The sequence below is a fragment of the Colletotrichum fructicola genome (assembly GCF_000319635.2).
Source record: "Colletotrichum fructicola Nara gc5 chromosome Unknown KSG_Nara_v1_contig08, whole genome shotgun sequence".
NCBI lineage: Eukaryota > Fungi > Ascomycota > Sordariomycetes > Glomerellales > Glomerellaceae > Colletotrichum > Colletotrichum fructicola.
This window is the reverse complement of record NW_027094058.1, coordinates 2,961,600-2,985,075: the sequence shown is the minus strand read 5'-3', so window position 1 is coordinate 2,985,075 and position 23,476 is coordinate 2,961,600. Positions and strand designations below refer to the sequence as shown.

The 23,476-nt window shown below is 54.7% G+C and overlaps 7 protein-coding genes across 7 annotated transcripts; 4 read left to right on the top strand and 3 right to left on the bottom strand.

The window, feature by feature from the left end:
* Nucleotides 1–220: 220 nt before the first annotated feature.
* Nucleotides 221–1,565, top strand: CGGC5_v013887 (uncharacterized protein; the record flags this gene model as incomplete). Its single annotated transcript, XM_032025838.1, has 4 exons — nucleotides 221–380; nucleotides 443–549; nucleotides 619–791; nucleotides 839–1,565. The coding sequence occupies 4 exons, from the start codon at nucleotides 221–223 to the stop codon at nucleotides 1,563–1,565; spliced, it is 1,167 nt and encodes a 388-aa protein (XP_031877660.1).
* A 703-nt stretch (nucleotides 1,566–2,268) lies between these two features.
* Nucleotides 2,269–4,235, top strand: CGGC5_v013886 (putative formamidase; the record flags this gene model as incomplete). The annotated part of the gene is made up of 8 exons (XM_032025837.1): nucleotides 2,269–2,343; nucleotides 2,397–2,415; nucleotides 2,600–2,657; nucleotides 2,710–2,940; nucleotides 3,018–3,320; nucleotides 3,379–3,467; nucleotides 3,527–3,769; nucleotides 3,898–4,235. 8 exons carry the CDS (start codon nucleotides 2,269–2,271, stop codon nucleotides 4,233–4,235), a joined length of 1,356 nt encoding a protein of 451 aa, XP_031877617.1.
* A 291-nt stretch (nucleotides 4,236–4,526) lies between these two features.
* Nucleotides 4,527–5,730, bottom strand: yod1 (Ubiquitin thioesterase OTU1; the record flags this gene model as incomplete). The annotated part of the gene is made up of 2 exons (XM_032025836.1): nucleotides 4,527–5,314; nucleotides 5,364–5,730. 2 exons carry the CDS (start codon nucleotides 5,728–5,730, stop codon nucleotides 4,527–4,529), a joined length of 1,155 nt encoding a protein of 384 aa, XP_031877662.1.
* A 348-nt stretch (nucleotides 5,731–6,078) lies between these two features.
* CGGC5_v013884 (uncharacterized protein) lies at nucleotides 6,079–6,371 on the bottom strand (the record flags this gene model as incomplete). Its single annotated transcript, XM_032025835.2, has 2 exons — nucleotides 6,079–6,134; nucleotides 6,185–6,371. 2 exons carry the CDS (start codon nucleotides 6,369–6,371, stop codon nucleotides 6,079–6,081), a joined length of 243 nt encoding a protein of 80 aa, XP_031877661.2.
* Nucleotides 6,372–6,966: 595 nt separating this feature from the next.
* Nucleotides 6,967–11,180, top strand: RSC1 (Chromatin structure-remodeling complex subunit RSC1; the record flags this gene model as incomplete). Its single annotated transcript, XM_032025834.2, has 6 exons — nucleotides 6,967–7,010; nucleotides 7,139–7,735; nucleotides 7,792–7,894; nucleotides 7,956–8,805; nucleotides 8,868–9,427; nucleotides 9,960–11,180. 6 exons carry the CDS (start codon nucleotides 6,967–6,969, stop codon nucleotides 11,178–11,180), a joined length of 3,375 nt encoding a protein of 1,124 aa, XP_031877626.2.
* A 1,726-nt stretch (nucleotides 11,181–12,906) lies between these two features.
* Nucleotides 12,907–14,307, top strand: CGGC5_v013882 (uncharacterized protein; the record flags this gene model as incomplete). Its single annotated transcript, XM_032025833.1, has 1 exon — nucleotides 12,907–14,307. The coding sequence occupies one exon, from the start codon at nucleotides 12,907–12,909 to the stop codon at nucleotides 14,305–14,307; it is 1,401 nt and encodes a 466-aa protein (XP_031877674.1).
* A 1,660-nt stretch (nucleotides 14,308–15,967) lies between these two features.
* Nucleotides 15,968–19,195, bottom strand: wc-1-1 (White collar 1 protein; the record flags this gene model as incomplete). Its single annotated transcript, XM_032025831.1, has 2 exons — nucleotides 15,968–16,261; nucleotides 16,328–19,195. 2 exons carry the CDS (start codon nucleotides 19,193–19,195, stop codon nucleotides 15,968–15,970), a joined length of 3,162 nt encoding a protein of 1,053 aa, XP_031877638.1.
* Nucleotides 19,196–23,476: the final 4,281 nt, after the last annotated feature.

The following is a 23,476-nucleotide window of genomic DNA, read 5'->3' as shown; positions in this document are numbered from 1 at the left end:
TGCGCAGGTGCCTCTCCCAGCCGTCAGCCGTTATTCCCGGCAGTGTCGTCATCATTGGATCTCGCCTGCCAAGTCAGCTCGAGCTCAGCTCGTTCTGGCCAGCAGCCCTGGTCCTGTCTGACGAGAGCTCGCGTGCCCCTCCAACCCTCGTCGTTGCGAATCCTCAAACACAGAATATTCTGCGTTGATCTGCACAACCAACCCAGCATCCGACGACACCATGGCCACCGAAAAGCGCGAAAAGCGCGATATCCTTCCTTTAGACAAGCCGCCACTGGACAAGCTCCCTCTGGACAAGGAGACCCTGAAGCAGGAATTCGACCTGTCCCACTTTGACCTCAACTCCGTCATCCGAGGTGCTCAATTGACCCTGGTCGGGGGTAAGTTGTCCAAGGCCGCCAGAAGCATCATGTTTTGGAACAGAGTAGCTGACTGCGAGAAGCGCACCGAGCGTTCCAGAATCCGGCCCTCTTCACCTCCGATCACTACCGACAAGCCGGCGTTGCTGTCCTGACTGGCCTCGCCATCCGCCTGATCATCTCCGTGCCCGTAAGCCTCCGGTCGAGCCGTTCGAGCGAACAAACATTGTCTTGCAGTTGAAAGTTGACAAGCGCCTAGATCATTGGTGTCAAGGTTCTTCTTTGGTTCATTTCCCTGCTCTTTAGCTTGGATCATGTTACCTGGGACGAGAAGCTCGTGGGAGGCCTCAACTTCATTGAGGAGTACGTCCTCCAAGTGCCCTTCTTCCTGATGGCCTTGATGCGATATGTCACTCCTACTTTGGACAACATGTAAGTCCACGAGACCTGTGGTCGACCGGCATTTGCTAACAGGTCAGGTTCATGGACTCCCTCAATTGGGTTGACAGGACCTACGTCCAAAAGCACAAGCACGATGACCCTAACCACCTTCGGGATATGTACTATCCCAACTTGAAGCAGTACAAAGTCAGTGACGGCAGTACTCACTCCACCAGCACGGCCGAGGCCGTCAGCATGTTCCTCTACCGCTTTGCCCGCAAAGGCGCCATCTCCCTCGCCATCTTCGCCCTCTCCTACGTTCCCGTCGTCGGCCGCTTCGTGTTGCCCGCAGCCAGTTTCTACACCTTCAATAAGGCCGTTGGCTTAGGACCTGCTTCAGTCATCTTTGGAACGGGAATATTCCTGCCAAAACGTTACCTCGTGATCTTTTTGCAGAGCTACTTCGCCTCCAGGAGTTTGATGAGAGAGTTGCTGGAGCCTTACTTTTCACGGGTACACTTCACCAAGGAGCAAAAGCGGAACTGGTTCCGCGAGCGCGAGGGCGTTTTGTTCGGCTTCGCTATCGGCTTTTACACCATGATCAAGATCCCCCTTGTCGGTGTTCTGATTTACGGCATTGCAGAAGCTTCAACGGCATACCTGATCACCAAGATTACAGACCCTCCTCCGCCTCCTGCCGAGAAGGCTGCATTTGCCGAGAGCCAACAGCAATGGACCAACAAGCATGAGTTTCTCAGCTTATCGCTTGCCAACATGGATGCCATTCACAATAAGCCATCGGGAGAGACGCAAAAATCACGCTAAAAGCTTCTGGAAAGCGTCGAGTGCGCCCTATGGACATGTCAGGCGTCAAAGACAGTATTAGAGCCTTCTTATCCAATAGCAAACCCCTGTTGTCACCTCTATCGTAGATTGCTTAGCGCGCAAGGTACTCTGGTATTGCTGCGCCCACAAGGCACAGCGAGCATCCACATCAGATGCCGAGATAACTACCAAAGCGACCCCCAAATCAATTACGTTTCACGAAAGGGTCTCCATGCGGAATGAGATCACCATGGAAGTCTTATCGATTGGCGTGCCAGGTGCGCTTCCAGTCGGCCGGCGGCATAACCCAGACGTTTTAATGCGGGGGTTGCCAGATAGAAGCCTGATACGGCAATTGGAGGGGAACTCTCTTATCAGACGCAAGCTCCGCACTGCTCCCGGCCCCAGCACCGTGACAGTCGCCTAAGAACTAATCGCTTCTTCGTTTGCATTCTCCAACTGATAGCCAGCCGTGGCAGATGAGGCGTTGTTTGGTGCATGGAATAGCCCATTCCGAGGAATGAAAGGCGGGGTAGTTTGGAGGCGTTGGCTTGGGCTGGATGTTCTATATCTAAAGAGGCCGGCCTGTTTGGGGTTGGCTATAGATTCTATGGACACCATCGCCCTCAAGTCCAATACACGCATGTTTCTTTCTTGAAAGCAATCAGATTCCGCACAGTTGACTCTCAAACCATAATTCGTCATGGGAAAGACTGCTATTCGGACGGCTAACAAGGTCAGCTTTGACAAGCCGGCCTCTGAACAACCTGGACTTCATGTAAGTTGATGTCATCGGTGCGCTTGAGATGCTGCTCACACTCATTCATGCAGAATAGATGGCACCCTGATAGTAAGTGATCAATATTCGAACTAAGTGTACCTGCTCTGGCATGCCACCAGCAAAGATCACATGAACGGTTCTGCATGCAGTGCCGTCGACGATCGTTGTCATCTTCGTTTCTGTGCTCATCTCTTCACCCCTTCACCTCTGATGTAGTAGTAAGAGCAAGGTCACTCTCTCTGACGCTCTGCAGTTCCCTTCTCCGGAACAATCAAGGATGGCGAGACGGTCAAGATTGAATGCGTAGACTGGTAAATCCTCCCATTCTCCCAACGGTGTTATCACAGCTCAACTTCATCTCAGGACCGGCGGCCAGATTGGTAACAACGACTCCGCAGACGACATGCTCAACGTGGATCTCACCAAGATCCACTACCTCTCGGGTCCCTTCGAAGTCGAAGGCGCCCAGCCCGGCGATCTGCTCCTCGTCGAAATCATGGACGTCCAGCCCTTCGAGGACCAGCCGTGGGGTTTCACGGGCGTCTTTGACAAGAACAATGGCGGCGGATTCCTTGACGAGATCTACCCGACCGCGTATGTTGTTTTTCTCATGATTATCCTCGTCTTGCAGGAGCTGGATGGTCTAAGGACTGACATGGATGAGGGAGCAGCGCAAAGGCAATCTGGGACTTTGAGGGAATCTATTGCACATCGAGACACATCCCCGGCGTCAAGTTCGCGGGCCTGATCCATCCCGGCATCCTGGGCTGCGCGCCCTCCGCCGAGGTCCTCGACACCTGGAACACCCGCGAGGGCGAGCTCATCAGCGCCAACAAGCTGGAGCGGGACGTCGCGAAGCCCCCCGAGCCGATCAACGTCCACGCCGGCGCCGCGGACGCTGCACTCAAGGAGAAGGTGGGGAAGGAGGGCGCGAGGACAATCCCCGGACGACCGGAGCACGGGGGCAACTGCGAGTGAGTTTGCAGTCTCGGCGAGTCTTTGCTGGATGGCAGGATGCTGACGGGGTCACAGCATCAAGAACCTGAGCAGGGGAAGCAAAGTCTACCTCCCGGTCCACGTTCCCGGTGCCAAGTTCAGCGTCGGCGATCTGCACTTCTCCCGTAGGTTTCCCCCTCGAAGTAGTGTACCGATAAAGAACGAGGACTAACACGCGAACCAGAGGGCGACGGAGAAATATCATTCTGCGGCGCCATCGAGATGGCCGGCGTCATCACCATCAACTTCAAAGTGATCAAGAACGGCGTCGCGGACCTCGGCCTCAAGTCGCCCATCTACATTCCCGGCCCCGTCGAGCCTCAGTTCGGCCCCGGACGACAGATTTACTTTGAAGGTTTCTCCGTCGACGAGCACGGCAAGCAGCATTACATGGATGTGACGGTTGCATATCGGCAGACCTGTCTTCGTAAGTTCTCTTCCCCCCACGCCACTTTCCCCTTGAGCGACACAAGAGATAAGGGTCGGAGTCGACCTCACCGGATGAGCTGTCCAACGGAAAAAAAGATGATATGCAGTGATGCTAATATTGGCAAGGCGTCATCGAGTACCTCCGCCGCTTCGGCTACAGCGATTACCAGGCCTACCTACTGATGTCCTGCGCTCCAATTCAGGGCCACGTGGCCGGCATCGTCGATATCCCTAACGCATGCACGACTATCGGTCTGCCGATGGACATTTTCGATTTCGACATCTCTCCGGCTGCCGGCAAGGTTGAGAAGCGCGCCTTGGGCAGCTGTGCTTTTGCTACCGGGGTGACGGAGGGCAAGATCACGAAGGGTGGAGAGAACAGTGAGCACAGCTACGGTGGCGGACTGACTTACAAGAAGTCTGTGGTGGAAGATGTGAAGGACAAGGTAATGGGCGGCGTGTGAGAGACGGGCTGTTGTCTAGCTGTTTCTGTTAGTGTCTTGTGGAGTTGAGATTTGGAGCGGAAGAAAAGCCGCGACTGAGTCCCGGAGGCTTTGTGCACAAGACTTCATCATGTTCATCTCTCGTTTGTCTAGGAATAAGGTAGTAATTTGTTCACAGTCCTTCTGGCAATCACAACTTGAATACGCCCGTTTGCCCTGCTTCCTCAGCCTCTTCTTCATCGTCCAACAACTCCTAGCGCGCTTTCACGATCATTGCGATTATGAATCAATGCATATAACGCCACATCCTCCTCAAAAATCAGGGATCTCGCTCATCGAGGTGTGACCTGTCTCGCTCGTGTGGATGCGAGCCTCGGCCGTGCTAGTACCAAGCCACTCGCAACCAGGAGCGTTACACTTCCGCAAGGCGCTATCTCCCATGGCAGCAACGGCACTTGCACCACCTACACCACTGTGAGACACATCCTTGATCTCGTCGAAACCCATGTGGCCCGTTTGCGAGGCATGTTTGTTGGCCTCCTTCTCACCATTACCGATCCACTCGCAACCAGCAACGGTACAGCGGAGCAGAAACTCGACAGTGTCGGTGAAGTAGTGCATCTCATGCAGCTTGCGGATCAGTTCCCTTGTCTTGTCAAGAACGGCCTCGTCAGAAGTGCTCCAGTTGGTGCGATCCAGCTCGGGAGGGAGATCAGAATGGGTGTAGGGAGGCTCCGAAGGGCTGCAGGCAACTCGGTCATAGTGGATACCCGAGTACACGAGAATGCATCGCGACTCCTTGTTCTCGCCGAACTTTAGCGGGTTCTGGCTCTTGACGTCGAAGGCCAGAACCTCGAGGTCAAAGAGGTCAGAGAAAATTCCGAGCTCGATCGCACCGCCCCAGCGGTCTGGGTCTTGCATGGTCCGGCAGTACTTGTCCGGGGCCATGCCAAGGACAGCTTCAGAGTACTCATCAGGATGCTGGCGAATGTAGTCGGCGACCATCTTGCGAAGTTCCTTGGCCTCCATCTGCTTGCCCGGAATGGCGCCGCCAAAAGCTGTGAAGAGGCAGCTATTGTCGTCGGGCATGACACGTAGTACTGCGCAGTGTAAGCTTTCTGCGCCAGGCGGGTAGTTATGGCTACTTACGCAGGGTTGACTCGCGTTCAGGCCAAGGTATGCTGATGTCAGAGGGGGTTGGATCACCCGAAGAGTCCAGGCGAGGCTTCTTGGACGAGGGCGCGCTTCCTTCGGAGGGTCTCGTCACGGGCGGTGGGGGCGTAATGACTCTTGGCTGAGCCGGCTCAATGGTGAAGGACTGGCCATTGAGGCCGAGGTCCTTTGCGTTGGCATCTTTTTGCGCGAGAGTGAGTGTCTGGAGAGGATAGCCATACTTTAGGGCGAAATCGGCGATGCCAGTTGACTTCTTGATCTCGTCGAAGAGCTGACCCACGGTAGCGTCATCTCCGAGGGATACTACACCAGAACCCTCCGGGCCCCTGTACCTGGCTCTCATGGCGTCCAGGATTGGCGATTCGGGGATGTTGTGTTAGAGCAAAGGCCCAGGTATGGGGGAGGAGGATTAAAGATGCCTCGTGTTCCGTCTTGGGGTGGGGTGAAAGAAGGTTCTCAAAGCGGCCGGAGACGGATCCGGAGGGTAGCCGGAGGGCAGCCGAGCGGTCTTGGCTGGAACGGCGGGGTCGCGGAGGGATTAATCTTATCTCGAGCAGATACCGGGGTTCCAATGATGGCGGGGATGGATGGGGCCGGTCGTAGCCCAGGATTGAAATGATGGGAGTCAATGTCTCAGCAACCTTGCTTTGAGTTGATGTATTGAAGCCAGGTTGATCGGACAGGCAGTGTCTTATTTTGGTGGCCCACGTTGCGGGACGAGTGAGCTGCAGTCGCAGGTGATGAAGGCTTTGTTGAGTGAGCAGTGTTGCGAGTGTCTTGGGGACGCTGAGACGAACTAGAAGCTTCTCCGCTTATTAAGTACTTCTGGAAGACGTCGTCGGGGTCAAAGATGAAGCTAGGACGATGGAGCGAAGACAGGGCCAGGTCTGAGCGTCGAGGGCGGCGACTGCTTTGGGATGCTTCTGTGTTCGGGGTCAGACATGTGTAACATGACATGCGAGCCACAAGAAGACCAAGAGACATTGGGATCGTGGTCGCGTTGTCCTCATCCCACTCTGGGTGTCGCCGTGGTGTGGAGAAGTACTCCAATCAAATGTGTTTGGCCATCTCACTGGACACAGTCCGGAGATCCAGTGACAATGACTTCATTGTGTCCATCTCGCCGGCTGCCCACTTTTCGATTTCACCAGGAACTTGCGTGACGCTTGCGGATGCTTTCCACTGGGCCCAAGTCACTTGGGTCTCATAGTTGATAGCGAAGCCGTTGGATCGAGAGCCTTTGTAGGACGGGAGTCTCACCTTATTATACCTACTTAGGCAGGCTGCGGGTAGGTTCGAGGATTGGCCTCTGGTGCAGCCTCTATTGGCTGCCAAGAACAAGGGAGGAAACAGTTGTGGCGTCGACAAAAGCTAATGGAGAATTCGAACGACAACAGGCATATCGATATTGATATTGCAACTTTTCAACCAGCAACACTGAATAGAATGGCACCTTCCTCTCAGTACCTTCACTACCTAGTGGTCTAGACCGTTCAGCCGTTTCCGTTAGCCGAGGTGGAGCCGGCACACAGTCGACACTGGGCAGGGAGGTTTCCCTGCTAACACCCACGACCGACTGATGCTTTGTGGCACTGGGCCGTTACCATCCCGGCCATGTCTAAGGTACCTACCTACCTGCCTAGCGACTAATAGCACCTGGCCGGCCACAGCACCAGCCCAGCTCCCGCTTCGCGAACCTTCAATTCTTCCCTCTCGACGGTCTTTTCTGGAAATTCTGACCTTTGCGACAGAGCCTCTCCTCCCCCTCTCCCACTCAGGCTCGCCCGTGCAGAGGGTTCAATTACTCCACTGATCCTTTGCGCCGCCAATTACACTCTCAGAGACGACCTCCAGTTCCCGTGCCTGCGCTTCGAGTCGGCGGTGCAGATGATGTCTTCGACGCGCAGCGACGCGCCCGAAGTGCGCGAGTCCATCGAGGCCAAGGTTACCAACGATGTTGAGATGACCGACGCACCCGCCGCCGCCGCCACCTCGGCCGACACCCCTCCCATGCCCGTCGATTCCACTGCTGTTCCCGCGAAACCGGACGCTTCCGACAAAATGGATGTCGACGCCGACGCCGACGCCGATGCAGATGCAGATGCCGACGTGGATGCTGATGCCGACGGTGAAGCGGACGCTGATGCCGATGCACCTGGAGAAGTCGACGTCGACGTCGATGCAGACGCAGACGCTGATGCCGACGCAGATGGAGACGCAGATGGAGACGCCGACGCTGACGGAGACCCTGACGACGGTGGTGCTTCTCCAGCAGAGTCTGAGCCTGGCGATCTCTTGGACATCATCCAAACCCTCAACACATATCTCAGCAACTATAAGGACGATGAGTATGTGTCGCACCGAATCGTGCCAATTGCGCTTCTTGCTGACATATGGTTCGTAGTGGGGAGTGGTGGGCCGCCAGCTTCCAGCGTATCCCGAATAAACGCCAGCTCCCTGACTATTTCGAAATCATCGAGAACCCCATAGCCTTCAGCACCATTCGCGTAAGTCTTGCCTAACAACAAATTGTACAATCATTCAAGTTGAGAAACTAACCTGTAACAGCACAAAATAAGTAAAAAGCAGTACAATGACTTCTCCGAGTTCGTCCGTGACGTTGCCCAGATCTGTCACAATGCTCAAGTGTACAACCGACCTTCGTCTGCCATCTTCAAGGGCGCTACTGTAATCAGGGATCTTCTTAAGCAAGAGCTGCAGAAGCTCGTGAACAAGGGTACCATACAGCCAGCGGAAGCCGAGCTGCCGGATCTGGGAGAGCTACCGCCTGCCGAAGAATCCTCCCCAGAGGCTGAGTCCGAAGAAGAGGAAGAAGAGGAGGAGGAGGAAGAGGAGGAAGACGAAGATGACGACGACGACTCTGACGATGATGGGAGAGGGCGTCGCAATAGGAAGCGGGGGAGAGCATCATTCGGCAGACGCCAGACTGGCGAGGCCAGAGAGGAGGACGAGCATAAGAAACGCGGCCGCCCTCCCAAGGTTCTCACGCCCCTCGAGGCTCGTATACACAACGTCATCAAGGGCCTTCGCAAAGTCAAGTCAGACGACGGTGACCTGCTCATCGGTCCCTTTGAGAAGCTGCCCGACAAGACCATGAACCCAGACTACTACCAGGTTATCAAGGACCCCATTGCGCTGGATAACATAAAACGCAAGGCCAAGAGGAAGAAGTACCCGACCGTTGACAGTGTCCTCAAGGACATTGACCTCATGTTCAACAACGCCAAACACTACAACGAGGAAGGAAGTGAAATTTTCGAGGCTGCCGTAGAGCTGCAGAAGCAGGCCCACGGACTGGTAGCGCAGGAGAAGGCCAGACCCGATGATGAGTTCCGAGACGAGGACGGCAAACTGCCGTTGGCTGAGATTCAATACAACGGCCAATCGTGGAAAGTTGGTAAGTTGCGTCCAGTAACCCCCGGTAGCATGGTAAGTGTCCCTGATTAACAATTGTTCTAGGTGACTGGGTACACATTCGCAACGTCAACGACATGGCCAAGCCCATTGTCGCTCAGATTTTCCGCACCTGGCAAGATCGTGCCGGCCAGCGGTGGATCAATGCTTGCTGGTACTACCGTCCCGAACAGACGGTCCACCGATACGAGAAGCACTTCTTCGAGAACGAAGTGGCCAAGACGGGCCAGTATCGTGACCACCAGATCGAAGAGGTTCTCGACCGATGCTTCGTCATGTTTGTGACGCGCTTCAACAAGGGGCGGCCTCGCGGTCTGCCACATGACAAGGAGGTGTATGTGTGTGAGTCTCGCTACAACGAACAGACGTGCCGCTTCAACAAGATCAAGACGTGGGCCAGCTGCGTGCCGGACGAGGTGCGGGAAAAGGATTACGAGATGGATTTGTTTGACCAGCCACGGCGGCTCAAGAAGGTGCCCAGCCCGATCAAGCACCTGCTGCAAGCCGACGCGAAAGAGACGGACGAGCTGCCGAAGCCGACATGGGGAGCTCCAAACGCACCGCCTATCATCGGCGCCGTGCACCGTCGACCCCGGGAATCGAACGTAAGTCGTGATGTGTTTGCTGTTTCTTTGCTATTTCTGTCCACGGTCCATCCACACTCTGCAGGCCTGGTCTGGCTGGGACTGCTTGGCCTTCGGCCATTCTCACTCCCAGCCGCGCCGCCTTACCTGACCCTAGTACCGCCCAAGTGAATCTTGTTGCATGAGCTGTAACCCGTGCCCCAACACCTCTTCTCTCTCTCTCTCTCTCTCTCACACACACACACACACACACACACACACACACACACAACTTCTGCGTCGTCTTATCCAGTGCAAGCCGATAAAAAGAGCGGCGCAGAGGCGATGGTTCAGCAGCGGCAGTACCCTGCATCCCGTCTCCAAGCCCCGGCTTCCTGCCCCCGTCACTCGTTTGCTCACCCTCACTCGCCCTTCACACTCACCTTTCCACCTCTTTTTCTCTTCATTTCCCCCCCTCGCCCTCTCTCTCCGCAGACGTTGCATGTCTGCCTTGCTGTGGTGGCTTTTTTACCAAGACCAAGCCGGGTACTAACAAACATTCCTTGGGATGTAGGAGTCCCCTCCACCTGAACCAACACCATCGCCGCCTCCCATGAGTCAGGAGGCTGCTCGACGCCCATCGGTGCTCCAGGCAATGCGACAAACGCCCAGCGACATGTCGATGAACAACCCGCCAACGCCGTACGGACACGGAATGGGCGCGGCGCCGTCGCCGTCGCCGGCCATGTACGGGCAGCAATACACGCCTCAACACGCGTCGGCTTCGCCTGTCGCGGTGCCTCATCAGACACCTGTGCCGCTGCCCCAGATTCCTCCTCACCAGGCGTCTCACTCTCCGCAACAGCCCATCCGTCCCATGTACCAGCAGCAGGGATACGTGCCAAGCCCCTTCCAGCATCAGCAACAGCACCCACAGCATCCACAGCATCATCCCCACCAGTTTCAGCAACAGCAGCAGCAGCAACAGCACCTTCCACCACAGCAGCACCACCAGCCGCCGCCGCCGCACTACCCGCAGGCCCAAGCGCCCCCCGTGGCACAGCACGGACACGGACAACACCAGATGCATCCACAAATGATGACAGCAAACTCTTTGGGCCCAACGACGTTCAATCACCACCAGATGCAGCCTCACCCAACTGCAGCCCGCACCCCCATGGCGTCTGCACCCAATGCCATGCCGCAAAACAACGCCTACAACCCCCCGCGCCCTCCCGAGGTTTTTGTCCTGCCCGACCACATCAACGACCAAATTCCCGAGGAGGTGCGCAGCCAGTACAACAGGGACGAGAACGGCAGAATCATTTTCTTCACCACACCGCCCGCCGCGCGCCCCGAACATGGCCTTGCGCCGGACCACGCAAACACGGGCCATAGCCTCGCCTACCTTGCCAAGAGCAACCCGGAATGGCTGTCGGAGCGTGCGAGCAAGGCAAAGGCCTTCTCCGTTGTCAAGCAGAAGGAGCTGAAGACCAAGATGGTCATTGACGAGATCACCAAGGGCAAGACGCAGGAGGAGCTGCGTGACTGGGCGAGCGACGCATGGGCTCTGTATTGGAAGAGCCATGCCCAGGAAACGATGCGCATGCGCGAGGATGGCGACCTGGATGGACACGACCAGATGGTGAGGGAGCAGCATGCAGTCAAGGTCAAGTCCAGAAGGGAGCGTGAGGAGGAGGCCGATAGGGCCGAAGAGGCCAAGAAGGCCAGCTATCTCGAGGGCATCTACTCGGCCCACACCAGCATGCGTTCCTCCAAGCCACGTGGTGTCTGAACGGACAGGTCACCAAGACGTCGCTCTAATGGATGCTACGTGTCCGCGCTGCAGGAGGCGGTGGACCAAGATGCGTAGAGCTTTAGCTTTCTCTGGGTAGACAGACGGGAGGAGTTTTTGGTGGGTGATTCAGCTTGTTGTGATACCTTTTGGTTTGGAGTTTTACGGAAACCATTACGGCTCGGTGTGTCGACATGGAACCGATGGGGTCCCTATGGTTATTGTACATCATAATGCTAAGAATTGAAGACGCAGAGAAACATTCCTTCCAGTCACGACAGCGTCAAGGTTTTGTGCCATGAAAAGCTTGTCAAGTGCCCAAACAAATACCACACACACACACACACACACACACACACACACACCTTTGATGATGACTATTGATGACGGTCGAGTTCGTCCCCAGTACCCCTGTTCCTGTCTGCTGTTTCGATGCTCAAGTCGAAGGGCATACGGAAACATTCTAGACATGCAACATTGTCATTAGGTGGGTAGCTCGGTAGAGACAAAGATAAGATTTAGTGGCGACCAACTGGCCAGGGGAGAATGAGAGTTGTCCAGTGCCTGCTTCCAGGATCGAGGTCGTGGTGTCGGGTCAGGAACCTCGCCCCACAAGTCCAGGTCCTAAGTTCGCTGTCGACGGGACGTCCAGGCACTAAGAATCGCTGCGAGGCCCTGCCGGGGGCGCCGCCCGACCACGCACAAAGCGCAGGTGCCAGCCCAAAGAGGGTCTAGTGCAGATCTGATTCGCCCACTCGAGACGCTCCAGCCACTGAGTGCGGTGCAGGGTGACTCTGACAGCGAGACGTGGATGCGCTGGACCTTTTTCTCCCACCTTTTTCTCCCAAACACCCTCAGGCCGAATGTGGGAACCGCTGGGGGGCAACTTCCTGCGGCACACTCACGGGACGCTAAGTGAGTTTCAAGCGCGGCTAAACCACCATTTGCTGACGTTCTCGACTTACCTTCTTCACCTTCTTCTTTCACCTCTCTTTTTCGCCTCCCGCCCTCGTCTTCAAAAACCACCCGCAGTCACCTCCGAAAACATCATCCCTTTCTAGAGGAACCTGACTTCTGTCCCGAAACACCAAATCCATCTTATTTTGGCGTGGTCGCGTCTTCGTTTCCTTGCTTTCCGTTGACTTACTCCCCACCTTGCCTTCTTTCTATAGTTCAGGCAACGAGGCAAGACCAAGCAAGGTTGGCATCTCTCAGATTCCATCCAAGTTGTCTTCACTTTTTCTCGCATACGTCGCAGACTACCAATACGAGCAACCTTCTCCTGCCAGGGACTATCTACATACAATTCATCGTCTAGCACAACTCACCAGGGTCTCTCGCCACTCAACCGTCTTTCTTCGAAGAAAATTGACGAACTTTGCTTTCCCGATACCACAGCGGTACACGCTTATCAAAGCCTGCATTCGACAATTTCGTATAAGGCACGATGGCGTCCACAAGCTCTCGCAGAAAGCCACGACAGAGACGGCCACCTGCTAATTCTGATATCACGAATTTGAGTTCCCAGTGCCTCACTACTACTACCACTTCAGAGAAACCCTGTCTTGGCGATTTTTCAAAGATATTTTCTCTTTTAAATCACCATCAGAACCCCGCCTCTCCTACGGATAACGATAACTCTTGTGCTCAGCAACCTGCGCCCAGTCAAAGCATCTCTCCAAGCTCACGCCTCCTGTACATCCCAGACTCCGTTGTCAGAGACATCATGGGTGGGAAGGTTCCCAAGCTTAAGAGCAAGGCTGGCGGCCAGAACGCTCCTAACGCCACTTCTCCCCTACTATCCCCCCCAATGTCTGCAACTTCAAGCGACTCGGACTCAGTCTCGTCTCGTGGGGATTTCGATCCGGTCGACATGGAGCTGGATCTGAACGGGGGTGCTGGTCTGTCAGACGTCACCACGCCGCCCGCCACACCTCCTCCCAAGGCCACCTCTGTGTCTGCTGGAGATCTTCTCTTCGAAAGGCACACCGCACACAGGCTTCCCGTCTCTTTCGAGGAGTCTTTCTCGAACCGCCTTGCGCACCAGTTTGTGTCGCACGATCAACAATTCCAACAAATGTGTGCCAAGCTCGACGGCAAAGTGTCTCACGACAGAGTGTACATCTTTGTCGACGGCTCCAACATCAGCACCAGCTTCTACCAGGACCTCAAGAAGAAGTTTGGAATGCGTCACAATGAGCCGCTCCCCGGTTGCCTCGACATCGTCAAACTGCATGAGATATTGCAGCGAGACAGACATGTCATGGCCTCCCACATCGTTGGCTCCAAGGCTCCCGGCAAGACTGAGGCTCAGTACTTCTTTGATGCCGAGGAGATTGGCTACCAGAAGACCATTCTTCCTCGAATCCCCAAAGATGGCAAGAAGCCGTTCTCGAACACGTCTGATTCTGACGACATATATTCGAGACGCCGTGAGCCCATGCAGGAGCATCAGGTTGATGAAAACCTTCAGCACTTGATGATCAACTGCGCCGTCGACAACATCAACAACAAAGGTGTCATCATCCTCGTCACTGGGGACGGCAACTCGAACGAGTCCGGTACCTCTGACGGCTTCCCCGCTCACGTTGTACGTTGCCTATCGTTGGGTTGGGCTGTTGAAGTGTACTCTTTCAAGTCGGCGTGCTCCGAGGTCTGGACCCAGCCGGAGCTTCTCAACAATAAAGAGTGGGCTGGCCGTGTCTCTGTCCACTATCTGGACAGCTATTTGCACGACTTGTGCAAGCCTTCTTTCGAGAAGCAACTGTCGGAGGTTGCTGCGAAGCATGCCACTCGGGCGTCTTGTCGCCCTACACCCATGACTCTGAAGCGGATGACGCCGATCGCTGAGGATAAGGTCGCCTCCCCTCATTCTCACGCCGCGCACCTTGACAACGACTGGAGGACTCCTTCCCCCAAAAAGGCAAAGTTCACCGGCCCGGTGACGTCTGAGTATCAGTCGGTGACAGCTACCAAGTCGCACACAACGTCCGATTACCAAACGCTTTTGCAGAGTGCCAGCACCTTTGGCGACATCAAGACCACCTGTGCTTCTACAAACGGTTTTGTGGGCGGTTGCTTTGGCTCGTTCCAACAGTACTCAGCCATCTCTGGTGCCAAGGTGTAATCAAACTACAACCCATGGCAACCGTGTGCTCGCCGAAAGGTGCACCGGAATCGCCCTCTTTTGAATAGGTAGCCCGTCGACCTCGTGCGTTGATGGGATCTGGGATATGCACTTGGCGGTAGCCCGCTATACATTGGTATGTCTCGCAGGAATGGATATGGATTGGGAATGCAAGCGGCGAAGCGGCCCGACTTTGGAACGCTGACTTTTGCCTTCTCTTCCTCGACTCGAGAATCTACCGGCTGGCATCACAAGGATGGGGGCATGGAATAAGGCCCTCGTGCACTTTGACACTGCCGATGATTGCTTACTTGGACGAGAGGCAAACAGCAACAACCGCTATAACAACAACAAACACAATTTCGTTTTGAGTTCTTACTTGGCTATGCTACTTATTACGGCATACGCATCCATGGACGATCTTAGCTTTCTGGGTTTTTGTCTGTGTTGTCTTTTCTTTTACTAGCATTTGGGTTTTCTGCGTTCTCTGAGAGATTTTGCGAGTCTGTTGCGTCTCTCTTCCTGGTTCTCTTTCGCTTCTTGTTCATGTTTAGCATGGTTTGACACGGGTTTCTTCTTTATTTACTTGCCGCATCAGCGTTGTTTGTTTCCTTTCATGGGAAAAATGTTCAAGACAACAAGCCTTGATTACGACTCGGGACGTTTGATATGGTTAGGGAAAAGAGATACCCCCTCTCTGATTTGGTTGCCTTATGGTTTTGTTCTTAGACGGTAGTTAGGCAAAGGGTGTACATACATGGTATCTGGACATGAGAGATGTAACAGCACGGATTGTGGCGTCCCAGGGAATCACATCGAGGGATAGGATAAGCTGAGAAGCATAAAATGCCCGGCAAAAAATTCTCGGATTACCAGAGGCTGAACCGAAGCATTCCATGTTTCGGCGCTCAGCTCACAGCAATACAACAATACAAAACCGACTTGGCGGCATCACAGCCTCGGTCACACAAACTCACTGTCCCATCTATCTCATGAGTGACCTCTTGCTTTCCACACCGTCATCACAAATATCCAGCGCCCTACGGTATCATTCAGCTACAGCGAGCACACTCATAGCCACCAAAGCAGGCTATATAGATGTTTGACCCTACATCGCCAGCTTCGAAGCCCACCTCCACCATCACTCCCATAATTGCCAGCCCTTCCACAAAAAAACCCAAAAAAAAAAGGGGGGGGGGGGGGGGGAGGAGGCGGATGGCGAACGAGCACCTTCACATACACATCTCACAGAAAATCTTTACCTGCGGGCAAGAAGAAGGAAATGTAGTTTACACCCAGAATGGCGTCTCAACATTGGTATCGAAAATGCGCAGCAGAAAATAGCGTGACAACAAATTGGACATAACCCACATCTCGCGGCTTCCCGGCCTACATAAACTAGCGCCCCGTGTACGTTTAATATTGTGAATCCAACGGCTTAAACTTGCAATGATAACATCCGTAAGGCTGCCAAATATTTCAGCCTTTCCTACCGGCGCCGGCTTGAGGCATCTCTTGGGTATACCGAGCCATCACCTAGGAAGAATCGTGAAACGATAGAATTGTGGTATCTTGAAGGGGAGGGAAGGCGATCAAAAATCATCAGTTGTTTGGCTGTAAGTTTGGCTGTAAAAGGTTGTAGGTTGAAGGTGTTCGAGCGTTATCCAGGACCGGTGACTCCCTCCTCGCGTATCGAAGTCATGCCACCTTTGCTGCCGCCTTCTAGCAGCGGTTTGCTCGGTGGAGGCATGGTATTGTGGCCCTTGGATACACTTGTAGCAGGCGTCGCGTTGCCTGAGGATCCATCACTAGGCCGAGCAGGTGTGCTGCTACTGGCTTTTACCTCGTTCTGTAGCTGGGAAGAATGATTCGGGGAGTTCGACTTCTTGCTCAGCGCGTCCGCGTTCGTGTTTGCGCCTCCTCTAGAGGAATTGCGTGGAGACACGCGTCCAACCTATTCCTCATTAATATCGTGGCCCTCCGGTCGTGAGTCTGCCACTGATGGCTCGGCACTTCTCACCTGCTTCGCCCAGCGTAGACCACAGCTGTTGCACAAATCTCGTTGGCCGCTCGGGCCGCGTCGCCACTCAGGGGTATTGCGGGTGTGACAGTTGGCACAGTCGCGAACGACGTTGCCTACACCCTTCCTCCGCTTCCTCTTCTTCTTGTTGGAGAGCAGGCCGCCAAGCTCTTCTGCAAGGATTCTGTTGACCTTTTCCATTTGACGTAGCTCGAACTGCCAGCTGGAGCACTTTGTGGTCCTCAGCTCATCAAAGATATTATCGTCTGCGGCTAGAGCAGCATCTTGGTTGCCTGGAACGGTGTTGCCACCAGACGTAGATATTGGACCAGTCTTTTGCAAGTCTGTTGTCTGCATAGTTTGTGCTTGGGACGATGACTTGACGCTTCCTGGCGGTGTTGCTGCTGGTGCGATAGCCCTTGACGATGCTTTCAAAAGCTTGGTTTGAGCCAACAAAAATGTCGGCTTCTGCCCCAAGGATGCATCTCCGGGGTACAGGGTTGTATGTGCCTGGAGAACCTGGCCCCTGTTGTTGTGAACCTCGTGTTTGCAGGTAACGATCTTACCCCTTCTGGCCTTTTCGATAGCACGACCGAACTCGGCACGGCTCTCGCGACGCATGAGCTCTTGCATGCTGGTGCCCACCAAATCGCTTGGGTGCTTGTCGAGTAGAGATCGAATGTTGGAGGACACAAACAAGAACATGCCGGATACCGAAATCTTTGTCCACAGCTCACTATCGCCAATGCCGCCATGAGCCTCTAAATCTCGCCGGCTGAGAGCGAACACCGGTCGTTTCCTTCCAACCAGGATAATACACTTCCTGCCTTTGCCGTGTTCGAAGAAGAGCGAGCCGTGGCTCTCAAACCATGTGTAGCCGCTCTGTTTTCTTCTGATTCGGAAGACGATATTGACGGTATTGCCAGCGGTTGCGTCCTTCAGCTCGCGGGTTACAGGAACTATGTCAGAAGGATGACATATAGTCGACAACGCATTGCCGACCAACTCTGCCCCGTCATACTCCAGGACCTTCTTGCAAGAGGGCGACAAATACATGAAAAGCCCCTTCAAGGAAAGAACATGAACCACGTCATCCGTATTCTCCAGTAACATCTTGTCCCAGGATTGCTTATGCCAGTCGGACACTACACCCTTGGGGTTGAACTGTTGGAGAAGAGTCGACACGTCGTCGATTCCCAGTGTTTGTCCGTTCTCTGGCTCGACGTGGTTCGCTGTGGGTGGCGTCCAAATGTATTGGCCAATGTCGCTGTGCTTGTAATTGACCTTCACACCGCCATTTTCTTGGCCTTGGGCAATAGCATCGGGGCACTCGACCAGATCGATCTGGAAGCCGACGAAGAATCGTACCTCGTTTGGGTCATCCCACGGGATCGGAATCATGGTAAGGAGGTTGAGGAAAGGCTTGCCACCCTTGCGGTAGTTGATCAAGCTCTGCTGGACCTCTCGACCCTCTGCGATTTTCTTCTTCAGGTTGTAGACGGAAGCATCGTCAACAAATTCTCTCTTAGAACCAGCCTCGACCTTGCCGTTGGGAGACTGGAGGAAGCGGCAATTCTGACCGACAATTTCATGACGGCTATAACCCGTCAAGTTCTGGAAGTTGTCGGATACGTAAATGATAGGGCAGTCGTTGAGTGAGACATCGCATACAACAAAGGCGCAAGACATGTCGACGGCGCCAAGGTGAATTTCGGGATTCTTTCTCGTCGCAACATACCATAATGCTCGCAGCATATCGAAGCCACTCTTGGAGTAAACGTTCTTTTCCTTGCTTTCCGCGCGGGGTGTTTCGGGTCCCGCGGCTGGCGTAGTAGACGCGGTGGGAGGCGCAGCAGCGATTTGGCTTGTTGCCATGGATGAAGACCTGTGATTAGGTGACTGTGAAGAATTGTTGGTCGAATTCGACATTTCCCTAGATATAGAAGACGGCGTCTGCGTCGGCCCAGTTGCGGTTGATCCGAAGTTCACGGTCTGAGAATTTGGCCGAACATTGGTGTTGCCGTTGTTGTCGTTATCCGGCTGCGTTTGATATTGCTGGTTCATGTTCATAAGGTCGTCGTCGGTAGAAGCCATCTCTAGCGGCGTGTCGAGAGCGCTCTGAGGCGCCTTTACCGGAGTATCACCCCCCGCCATATCCATTGACATGTCATTCGAGTTAGTGTTGAGGGGGCTTGGAAAGTTGTTCGCCATCGAAGTCTGGCCGTACATGCCCATGCTGGTAGTCGTCGGCATTGAGGGAACCTGCATACCAAAGGAGTTGGGCGGCATCATCGAATTCATCATGTCAGGCGAGAAAGTGGTGAAGGCATTTGTTGGAGACATCTGCAGTGATTCGGTACCTGGGTATCCGTCCATCGCGCCGGGTATTGAGATGTTGCCGGGTACGTTGTTGCCCATGCCTACTGCGTTGCCCGACATGCCGCTGTCCAAAGCTGTGTCCATGCCGCTGCTCATCTGCCCGGCTATGTTGACGAACTCGCCGTTCATGGCCGGGTTCTGGAAAGGATAGTTGACGAGTTGATTGTCACTGGCGCCGAACTCCATCATTGACATGCGTCGATCAGAGCCTCCGTTTTGGCCGGACTGATTCTGGGATATGAAGGGTTGGTGTGAATGATGTATACTGCGACGGCGTTGAAGTTCGTGGTGGTTGGAATTGATGATATCGTCCAGGGAATCGCCTCCGCCCATCATGTTCATGTCGTGGCCATGTCCGTGGCCCTGGCTCATGTGCTGAAATCCATGGCTTCCGGGTTGGCCCTGCTGCTGCATCGGATGCTGCTGTGAATGCTGCGACATCTGTCGCTGCAGCTCCTGGGGAGTGAGCTGTGCGTAGTAGGCCTCCATGGCGAGTGCATCTGTGTTTGCCACCCCCAAGATGGATATCGCAGAGTGCTGATTATCTCGCGGCTTCGGTGTGGGGCTTAAGATCGTGAGTCGTCAAGGCTTCGCGGGTGATTTTAGCCTCCGCCTTGTACTTTTCTCTCCCGAGGCGCCGGCTCAAATGGTGCCACCTGTGCATGCGGTCGGGAAAGCGTAACGGCGTCAGCAGGGCAGCTTCGTCGAGGCGAGAGACTGGAGAATGGTATTACGGATGACGAGGGCGAGGTCGGAACGAACGAGGTCGTCGGGGAGGGAGAGAAAACGCAGTCTGCTGGCGAAAGACGTCGTTCACATGGGTCGTGGTTGAGGTTTCGGGGGCCGATGATGGCGGCAGTAATGCGGTGCAGCAAATTCTAGCCGGTCGGAGTGGAAAATCGAATGAAAGTGGTGGGGGCGGGTGTGAATGTTTCGTTGGCGCGGTCAATGATCGGGCTCTCGAGGCTTCGGAGGCCGTCGGTGGTGGAAAGTCGTGGAGAATCTGGGATGGGATGCTGCGGGGAGAAGAGATGGAGTTGTTAGCAGCAGTTGCGGTGGTGGTTGTGGTCGTAAAGGAGGGGGGTTTGGTTTGGGGGCGGCACGAAAGTCGATGGGCCGCCCATGGTAATACCTACCACCCACGGGAGGTACAGTACCTAAGTTAGCGCTGCGTGGTCCACGCCCACCGGGGATTGGAGGCCGGGAAAGCCACAGAGACAGAGGCCTTGGGATTACGCAGTACAAGAGGTTCCCGGTTAACGGGCTTCCAGTGAGAAGCAAGTGAGGAGCTTGGGGCGCAAGGCCGTAAGAAGACAAGGAACGTCTGATGTCTGTCTAGGTACGGATGGATACCTTACCTAGCCTAGCCCTTCGGCACCGGGCATTGATTTTTTTTGACTTTTATTTATATCCAACACGGGCTCTGGTTCGTTCGTTGCTGCAAGTAATAAACGGACATTGGATCAGGCACCGTCGACTGCGGGCGGCATTGGATTTTGTGTGTTGGAGCCCAAGTCTTGCTTGTATTCTACTGAGGCGTGATGAGCACTGGATTGGATGCCTCGGCCGCGACGCCTTGGGGTGCAATCCCCCGGTCGAGTCACATCCATCGGCGCTGCAAGACATGGCATGGCATGGCATGGTATAGCACGGCATAGCAACAGGGAAGCACGATGTACGAAAGCCATATCTTGGAGCACAAGTAAGGAGACTTTGACCCGGTGCGGAATGTCGACGGCTTGCGATATCAACGCCCTTGGTTTACATTGCCTTAAGGCACCTACGGCAAGGTGTAGCTGGCTGGCTGGCTGCCCTGCTTCGGAGAGGGCCATCCATGGGCGGTCCGTGACCCCCACTTCGCCTGTCCAAATCCAGCACCATCACGGCAACATGCGTGAGGAATCAACGCCCCCCGAATAGGTGTGTCCCGCAAGACATGGCCTGAGTCTCTGAACTGCCCGCGCTACCTTACCTTACCTTACCTTACCTTAGGTACGCTGCGCTGCAAGGTAGCCTGTGCCTGGGGCTTATTATTAGGTGTCTTTCAAAGAGCAAGCGGAGCCAGCATTTCCCAAACCTTGGACAGGGTTCTCCCATTGCCACCGAGGCGACACATAACTAGCCGAAACCGCTGAGAGTAGGGGTTCCCCTACAACTACTACGGATACTGTGGCTTAGCTAATAAAGAAGGGCAGTACACTTTGGCACGCCAGAAAATCCATTTCGTCATACAAGTAGGCCTTCCAAAACTTCAGACCTTGGCCGCACCGCACAGCACAGCACGCCACCAACGCACGCCAAAACCAAGGGCGCACTACAAACAGTGCCGCACAGCAAGAAACAAGCAGCATCCAGCCCCGGCTGGCCGGCGACAGAGAACCGTTGGTCCCACCCATGATCCATCCCACCGCGCTTGGTGCTGTGCGGCGTAGGTAAGGTACTTTCCTACCCTTCCCTTCCCTTCTCCCTTCATCTCTCAGCCCGCCCTCTTCCCCTTACAAGAACCAGATAAAGTGCGATGCAATTCCCTCATTACCATCTCCATCGATGATCGGTTTCTGCCGCCATTCTGCAAGCTCCCTTTCCCTCAACTTCCGGTGGCCTGCAGGCCTACTTCGTCCTTCTTCCAGCCCATCCATCACAGGTAGTAGATATCGGTTGTCCTACCTTCGCTAAACAGGACCGTTAGTTACCCCCCAGCACCCACATACCTACCTGGCGTCCCATCTGCCTTTCCCGTCCGTCGCATTCTGCACTACCCAGTTCCGTACGGATACCCGTACCACAACTAACATTCCACCGTTTTCCCATCCCACACTCGCGATCTGCCCGTCCTCGAGTTGCCGGACTGATCGCTAACTACCTGACTCGCAACAGCCTCTCCGGCAGCCTTCTCGTCTCAGCCGCCTTCCAATGTACTCGTTTCTCCTCACCCCTCCCCTTGCCGTACCCAGCCTTAGCAACCCACCCAGTTGGCCCAGTTCTCACTTTACCACCCAAATCCTATGAACAGCCATGCGTAAACCCGACCATCAGGGATTTTCGACAGCCACACATATCACGAGACAAAGAGGATTGCGCTGTGGTGTGTGTACGTGTGAGTGCGAGTGTAAGTAAGTATGTGTGTGCGTGCGTGTGTGTGTGTGTCTATGTGTGCCTGCCCCGCGCCTTTTCCCATGCGCCAGCCAGCTAGCCCTCTCTCGCCATGTGACGAGCCGAATAAGGCCCCGGAAGAAGCGAAGATCAACATACCTATCATCCGCTAGCTGTGCTGTCTCCTAGATTGGTTTCCTGCCCGATCTACACCGTCTCTTGTCATCGAGATGTGCCTCTGCAACGTATGGAAGGTAATGCCACGAACCGTCCACCTGTCAGTCATGTGCAAAGACGATGTGCAACCCCTTCCGCTCCCTTGCACAATTCCTCATCTCAACCGCGAGCCAAACGGAATGGCAGAAGCGTCCAACGGGAGCTTCCTGCACCTTTTTGTTCGTTCTTTCCTTTTGGTTGGTCCGCCGTCTCTCTGAAACGCTTGTGATGAGAGAAGCCTTGCCAGCAGCAGCTCTCGGGAGGAGCGCCACCCCTTAGGCGCACCAAACGGACGTGCATCGATAGCCCCCGAGCTGCCTTATCATCCCTTTGCCTGAAGAGAGAAAAAAAGACCCAGCTATCCGGGCATGTCCACGAGGTGCCATCGCCTGGAGGCACTAGGAGAAGAGACGAGAGGGAAGGCCCTGAAATGGGTAGGTGGCCCCCCCCCCCCCCGCGGGGCTGAACCCCTGGAGCTATGCTACGCGGCCATCGCGATGACATAGATGGGTCCGCGCGAGCTCGATGGTGTCTCTTGTGCGACTAGCTACCATTTATCGACGTGCCTGCCATCGTCACACCAGATCCCCATCCTCGAAATCCCATCCCCGTGATCGATGCAAGGTCGTGTCACACCAAGCACGAATCCTCCCCTTCCCCCCGTCCTGTAGACATAAAGGAGCGACGGACTTGCACTCCTCCAATGTCCCCTCCCTCGAAGGCCCCGATGGCGGTTGGACCTGTCAGTGTCAAACCAGACAGCTGGGCCGCCCCGTGCCTTATCGGAAAGAAAAGAACCAAGAAAAAGGGTTTAGAAACGATATGAGAACGAAGGTAAGAAAGAAGAAAAAAAAAAAAAAAGAAAAAAGGAAAAGAAGCTCGGCGGGTGGCTGTATCCGTAGCTGCTGTGCTGGCTTGACTGAGCGCGCCTGTGTGCAACCGTGACTATGGGTGAGACTGAGACTTGAGCCAAAGACGTCAATACCCCACCCCTTCCTCCCCTGCAGCAGAGAACATGGCAATTCCATTTGCCCATCTTTTTGCAAGTCAGGTTTCCCGCCTCCTTGTTCCCAGATGTCTCCAGCCAGCCAATCAATCACTCTTTATCTTTCCCATACAAGCCCACAAAATACTAGTAAGACAGGACATCCGGTGAACTCGGACAGGAAGCAAGTGACTCTCGAAATCTTATCCGAAGCCAAACATGCCATTGTCCCTTATTTCACATCGATGGACAGCCGGGTGGATGAATGGTGGCTCGTCTGCAGTCGGTCCGGCATCAGGAGCATCTCAGCTGTATGGCTGAACAGGCTCATCATTCCTCACCTAGTTGCAATGCAAGACGAGTACGACATTACTGAGCAGATTTCCTGCCACCTCCTCGGCGTGTTGTTTAAGACCAGAATTCTACCAGCTGCCGCCGCTTCGGGCGCCGCATTCCCGACTTTGGCAGCGTCGGGT